The following is a 7,670-nucleotide window of genomic DNA, read 5'->3' as shown; positions in this document are numbered from 1 at the left end:
TCAGTATGCTTCGTTCAGTTACGTATTGCTAAAATTTGACGTCGAATAAATTATTTGGTGTTTTAATTTACCCATTTTAAAACGGCCGCCTATGTTAAAAAGTGAAATAATCCATTTTTTTCTAGATTATGTAAATAAGTACCGAGTATGATATACTTTTAGAAATCTCATAACAAGGCACCGATAAAATAAAAATATAAAATTCAGGGTAACTTCATAGAACTCAGGGTGCATCCACACTATCCTAAAAAGGCGTATCGGCGTAACGGCGTGATGACCTTGAATCGATTTTCAGCAATTATATTGGCTGAAAAATTCATCTGTATCAAAAATTTCAGCCAATAGAATTACTGGAAATCTATTCAAGGTCGTTACGCCGTTTTTAGGATATTGTGGATGCACCCTCAGATTGTCAAAATCGTAGGTTGACAACTTAAGGTATGTTGAAATTCCACTGGTTTTGCGTGAAACTAATATAACACATTGATTTGATTAACACAGTAATACAGCGTTTCGTTCAGAAGGATCATTGACCGTTATCAAAAATTAATAAACTAATTTAATTTCTAAGTTTTTTCTGCAGTTTTAGGAATTAGATTATTTTACACTACTTGATAAGTGATCAACTAGATCGAAAAGCCATCAAACAATCTAGTGTTTCCAACCGTCCTCTACCCTAGAAGACAGTCCTCTTTTAGATCATACTGTCCTCTTATCTCTCATCTATTGAAAAAGTCCTCTTTTTACACAAAATCAAAACATATAATATTCTTTTATCTCCAAAATGTTTAATAAAATTGTTGTTAATTTGACAATAATGTGTCTTTCGCTACTACCCCTTTCGTAGAGAACAGAAATATAATATTATGTACAAAGAATATTTAAACAATAAATGTTTGGTCTTTTATGTTTACTTGCAGTTAGCTTATGTTTTGAAATAAAGGTTTTTGTAGAAAAACGTTTGTTCCATTTTAACCAGTTTGGAGTACAAATACTTTTGAGATAGTAAAAAAGATCATCAACCACATAACATGTACCGGGTGGCCGATTAAGAATGGACGCCGGCTGTATCTCAAAAACTACTTATATTATAACTTTGAGAAAAAAATTCTAATAAGTAAATCAACCAAGAGAAATCGCTGAAAATTTTCAAGTTCGAAAAATGTCCGCTAGATGGCGTTTCGCTGATAGCCAATCAGATAACAGGGTTTTTTCTCAAAAGTATGCAGGTGAACAGGTGTTTTAAATATTACTACTGTAATCATCGAGAAATTTGTAATTTTTTGATATAGAGTGTTTTACACTTATCTCATAAAATACAGTGGTGTGGGAAGGTTAAACTTGCTTTTATGAAAATAAGGATAACTCTGATTTAGGTTAACCGATTTAAATAGACTCCGTTTAAAGAGCTTTTTCTTCATAATAATCTCAGTGTAGATTTTGTTTCCATCATTTTTTCGTGGTAGCTAGAGGGCGCTGTTTGACATCATAACAGATATTGCTCTTTTGCATAAAAAATTAAATAGGAGGCTATATTTATCTTTACACAGTTAAATAGAGCACAAAATTTCCAAATATCAGCGCAAACTGCAATTTTCTATCTTGTCTCTAACCGGAGATATTAAGAGAACAAATCATGTTAGGCTGCCGCTTAGGATTATATGGTCAAAAAATTATAGTAGTAGGCTAGGAAACAAAAAGAGGTAAATTAGTTACGTCAAAATATCAAAACGTTAAGTTCAGTTTTCATGCATCTGAATTGCGGGCGTTTTATTAAAAAAGATGACGTCATAAATTTTTAAACGTGTTTTGGTTTGGTTTTGGAGAACATAATTTGTTCTCTTAATATCTCCGGTTAGAGACAAGATAGAAAATTGCAGTTTGCGCTGATATTTTGGAATTTTATTGCTCTCTATTTAACTGTGTAAAAAGAAACATATAGCCTCTATTTATTTTTTCAAAAAGCGCAATATCTGTTATGATGTCAAACAGCGCCCTCTAGCTACCTACGAAAAAATGATGGAAACAAAATTTACACTGGAGATCGTTAAGGAAGAAAAGCTCTTTTAAACGAGCCCTAGTTTGTTTTAAATCCGATTAACCTAAACCAGAGTTTTGTTCTTATTTTAATAAAAGCAAGTTTAACCTTCCCCACCACTTCATTTTATGAGATTAAGAGCAAAACACTCTATATCAAAAAAATTACACGTTTCTCGATGATTACAATAGTAATATTTAAAATACCTATTCACCTGCATATTTTGAATATTCCCTCTTCTGATTGGCTATCAACCCAGAAACGCCCCCTAACGGACATTTTTCGAAATTGAAAATAATTTCCAGCTTTTTTTTTTTTTTTTATTTACTTATTACAATTTATTTCCCAAAGTTATACGATAAGTAGTTTCTGAGATACAACCGGCGTCCATTCTTAGTTAATACCCGGTACATAACTTTCAGGTAAATTCTTGACAACATTTGGGCGAGGTTTCAAAAAATATTTAGCTTGCGGCGCTTTTTTAACTTCTCGTCCTCTAATTTTTATTTTGAAAGTTGGCAATGCTATGTTAATCAAAATAAATAAAAACTGTTGAAGTCCGAAATTCTTTTAGTTTCAATACTGAATCATTTTCTACCACAATCAAAGAAACGTTGATTTTCCTTTGTTACCTGTTCAATTTAATTTAAAATAGATACAGATTTTTCTTAAATTATTTAATATTGGTGTGTCAAAAATTGTTCAATTTTGGCACGTATAGGTGTATTCAGTAAACGCAGACTTAAAAAAAATCTGCAGGGGCCAATATTTGAACAGTTTAAACTTACCATGAGATTTTCTATATTATTTCCGACGACGATGCATCACCCAGTATATCGATATGCATTACAAATAAATCATTCCTAAATCTAATCACTAACCGCAGAGTTTAAAGTACAAGCGTGCTTATATGCATAGCGAGAATATAAATACAAAACATCTATTAAGTTCTAAATAAATCGCAATAATACTACACACAGTAATGCTATTATTTGATAAGAAAGTTCTGTTTATTTGCATTAACAAAGCGTTATAAACTGAATTCAAAAAAACTACCGTTATCTGTTCTAGTCTTGTTGATAAATAATATGGAAATTTTGAATGAATATCGCTTACAAATAGGATTTTAAAGCTTAGTCCAGACGTAACGACATAATCTTACGATTTGTTTGTGTCGACAAAACGTTGCAGATAAAACATAGCGTGTGGACAGCAAGTTTGAACAAATTTTAGGACTGCACAAACTAGGAAGACTGAGTTAAAAGTTTGAGTCCCAGGGCATCACCGTTGCCAGAGTTCAAGGATTTTGCTTTCGTTTTTAAAGGATTTTTTTTCGTAGAAAAACAGACTACGCCACTGTATTCTACGTAAAAAGTTCTACAATAAATAGTGTTCACCTTCTCGATACCTTTAACAATAACAGAGATACAGGGGGTATCTCAAATTGCAAAATTTTCGAAAAGACACTGTAGCTTAGAAGCGAAGAGGGCTATGAAAATTTAGTTTGGAGCATCTTCCGTTTGACAAAAAGTGGGACAGGTTTGTGCAAACCGCATCCTCCTATCTTTACTAATAAAGGAGATACCGTATGATTTCAACCAAAATGGGACACCCTGTACAATAGTTTCCCTTGATTATGTCAAGTAAAATGAAAAGAATACATTGACAAGGAAAAGAAAAATCAGACCTACGAGTTTTTTATGATAGATATTCAGAGTGGTCTAGCAGATACCTCTATTAAAGTACAGGGTGTCCCACTAAGACTAGCTCTCGGCTGTATCTCGGAAAGTATTAGCCGAAGCGGCTGCGGAAAAAAATATTCATAACTAAAGAGGCTATGGGAAATTGCTGGAAATTATTTTTAAGTTTGTAGAACGACCGCTAGGGGGCGCAACTGCAACAAAAAATAGGAAAATGGAATTTTTACACAATTTTGCCTAGATACAGGGATACTATAAGTAACAGCTTCATAACCTTCAGTAAATTTTGAATATTTTACAGAGCCATTTCCCCTATCTACCAAAATAAAGTGGTGGGTGAAGGTTAGATCTGTTTTTATTTGAATATTAAACTCTGGACTGGATGATCGGAATCCAACAAGCGAGCTCGTTTAAAGAGCGTTTCTTACTCTATATTGTACCATATAACAATAATAATAAGCTTTTTGAACGTAGACGCTAGGGGCGTTGTCTTACAATTTAACACACATTGCGCGTTTTCAAAAAATTAAATACAATAGTATATGTATTTTTAGCTGATAGTAAAAAGTAGTAAAAGCTTAAAAGTCAGCGAAAACCATCTTGATATCTTCTGTCAAAACCGAAGATATAGCAAAATTATAATAAATACCAAAAATAAGCCCTTAATTACCTTATTTTACAATACAGTATCAGTAGCCCTCTTGATTAGGCCCATTCTAACAAAAAATAAGATAGAAAGTTAGTTTATTTTAAAATCGACGAAATGCCAGAATACCAATACCAGATGTTAATAATAATTAAGGTATTAATAATAGTGAACAAGAAACGATGATTCACTGAAGTCATGGTAGGCTTTGGAAAAAAGTTGCTTTTCGCGTAATAATATAAACGTCAAATTGTTATTAGATCAACATTTTGATAATCTTAGCAGCGTTAAAATAACATAATTTTATCATTTTCAAATAAATTTTGAAAAAACGCGCTGTTTGTTAAACTGTAAGAAGGCGCCCCCTAGCGTCTACGTTCAAAACCTTATTATTATTATTTTTATGGTACAATATAGAGTAAGAAACGCTCTTTTAAACGAGCCCTCGTTTGTTGGATTCTGATCATCCAGTCCGGAGTTATTACCATTTAAATAAACAGATTCTTCCCCACCACTTTATTTTAGCAGATAGGGAAATGGTTCTAACAAAAAATCCAAAATTTTTTTTTTTATTATATTTATTTATAGTACCCATTATATAGGCAAACTTCTGTAAAAAATCTATTCTTATTTTCCATAGCAGTTGCGCCACCTAGCGGACGTTTTACAAACTTGAAAATAATTTACAGCAATTTCTCCATAGCCCTTTTAGTTATAAATATTTTTTCTGTAAGCCCTACAGCTAATACTTTCTGAGATACAGCTGCGAGCTATTCTTAGTGGGCACGGTACATAATATAATAAAAATAAAATGTTTTGTATATCTCTATACTTTTATGGGTTTACATGTGTGTGAGTTAGTTAAAAATAAAAATTTTATAATAAGAAACATTGTGAATTGACAATCAAACATTATTTTAAGAAATAGGTATCTGGTAGGTACACAATTAAAAAGTAATATTTTCACATATTTCTATACTCGCAGCAATTTAAACATCTCTTCAGCTGTTGTTTCGCATACCACGGTATCTTCAATATTCAGCAATGACTTCTCATTTCTAGTCACTCCACTTCAATTGTTGTTTCGCATACCATGGTATCTTTCAATATTCACCCTAAGTCGTAGTTTTCTTGATGTTTTCTGGTTGAGCAACCTTTTTTCAATCATTAGATTTGTAATAGATTTGGCTAGATGTTTAAGAAAATCAATTTGTATCGCAAACAAATCGTACGATAAGACGTAACGTGTGGACCGCGCTTTACAACAATCAATATATTTTCACGAATAAACATATTACATTTTAAGTCAAACATCAAGTTCAATGTACCAGTTACTTCATTTTTAAAAACTGCCCCATTTTAGTAACACAGATTAAACTACATACATAGGTCGTAGAAAACCAGTATTGATTTTACTCTTACCGTTGTTGGCGTTTGTTCTTCATTCTCCACCAAAGGAATCACCAAATTGTCCTTCTTTTCTGAATGCGTCTTCGTCAAGATCGTCATCTTTAGGAACTAATACAGAATTCGATCGGAAATGTTATCTGGAACTGTGCAAACTAATCGGAAAACAAATTGTTTAGAACAAGTTCACTCAACAAAATACGAAATACAAAAACATCCCCACTCTGAATCATCTGTTATATGTCAAATTCTAACCCCACCCAAAGATATTTATAGGGAATGTCCAACGTTGCCGGACTTACTATTTTCTAGTGTGCTTCCCTTCTTTTTTCTAACTTATTTAAAAAAAGAACCATAAGAAATAGTTTAATAGATATTTAGTACTTTTTATATGCAAGTAGCTGTATCTAAAAAATTGCGATAATTTTTTATACTAATATATTAAGAAAATATAAAAAAATCTGAATTTTAAAATTATTACTTTTATCTACTACTAAAATACCGTATGATCGAGAAAAAACGGCGTCAGCGATGGCTATGGAATGAAGATCGCTGTCATTTTATATGTAAATTTATATGGGAAATGTCATTGATGTTCATTTCCCAGCCAACTGGACTCCGTTTTTTTTCGATCATACGGTACATAATATGTATATTTATTATTATTTATAAAATGGTTAATACTCAGCAATTAACAATGATTGAAATATTTGGCAATACTATGTTAGAGGATTTTAGAATTAGTGATTGGTATCTACTAATGATAAAATAAATTAACGATCAAAAATTTTAGAAAATTTTGTCGTTGACTTTTTTTGGTTTTTCTTTACCTTCTTAATAATTTACTTAAGTTTTGACTTAGTTGTTTGTGAAATCGACATTTTTTTCAATCTTAAACTTTATCTAATCTAGATAAAAATGTACAAATTTCTTAAATTTATTGTCAACCAAACTGGCAAAATCAGAATTGTCAACATGTTTTCAACTACTTCAACCATTGTTGATCGTTCCGATAGAATTTTAGTTAAAATTAAAATCAAAATTAAAATATTTTAAGAATAAGTTAAAAATATAAAATACCAGAATACCACAATATCAAAAATACCAGAATATAAAAGTTTATAAAAAATAGCCCCACAATAATTGCAACATTATATTTATACTTTATTTAACATAACACAGTTTTTTTAAAAATGTAAGAAGTTTATAAATAATTATGAATTTTTTTCATTATAATAAAAATACTAAAAAATTAAATCTGACAACATTGCACATCTATCGAAAAGCGCCAATTTGAAAAATTTAATAATTTTACAATCATATTCCCCGAAGGAAGATATTAAGGGTTTTTCTAGCGTTATTTATGAATATAAGTTTCAATTTATATATTGTTTGGGGAGCTTAATCTATTACTATGTAGAAATATCCTACAATTGTAGGTAATAAACCGTATTCTTTATATAGATATAAAATCACCTAGAATTTTATTATCCCGCAACCAAATATACACACACGTGTTTTGCTGGTAATCTAACGTAAAGTATGGATTCTAAAATATTTTAAACTGAACATAATATACAATACAAACTAGTTTATTGTTTTAAGTGTTATTAACTATCTTGAGCAAGTTCTTAAAAGGGTTATACTGAGAAATTGACACTTTTTAACACTGTCATTAAAAATATGTCCGGTAGCAGTAAAACAAAAATAAACGAAGGCAGACGCGCTAAAAACTTGAAATTTTGCCGCGTTTCGGTTAGCACGTTTATTAGTGGTTTTACGAGGTGGGCTGTTCTATTTTTCTTGTTTTATTTGACGGTCTGTCAACTTTATGTCGTACCTGGTCGTACGGAAGTCCGTAAAATGGGATATGGTGTAG

General features: G+C 31.1%; 1 protein-coding gene across 1 annotated transcript in view; it reads right to left on the bottom strand.

Annotated features, from left to right (window-relative positions):
- LOC115883343 (alpha-actinin, sarcomeric-like) overlaps window positions 1–5,893 on the bottom strand; it is an 11,754-nt gene extending 5,861 nt beyond the window's left edge. Inside the window, exon 1 of the mRNA XM_030901696.1 lies at window positions 5,770–5,893. Within this exon, the coding sequence (XP_030757556.1) occupies window positions 5,770–5,893 (124 nt within the window). The remainder of the gene's footprint in view (window positions 1–5,769) is intronic.
- Between the last annotated feature and the right edge of the window lie 1,777 nt (window positions 5,894–7,670).

This window comes from Sitophilus oryzae, unplaced genomic scaffold (genome assembly GCF_002938485.1).
Source record: "Sitophilus oryzae breed Bouriz unplaced genomic scaffold, Soryzae_2.0 scaffold_186_pilon_pilon, whole genome shotgun sequence".
Taxonomy (NCBI): Eukaryota; Metazoa; Arthropoda; class Insecta; order Coleoptera; family Curculionidae; genus Sitophilus; species Sitophilus oryzae.
The sequence above is the reverse complement of the archived record's forward strand: the minus strand, read 5'-3'. Positions and strand labels throughout refer to the sequence as shown.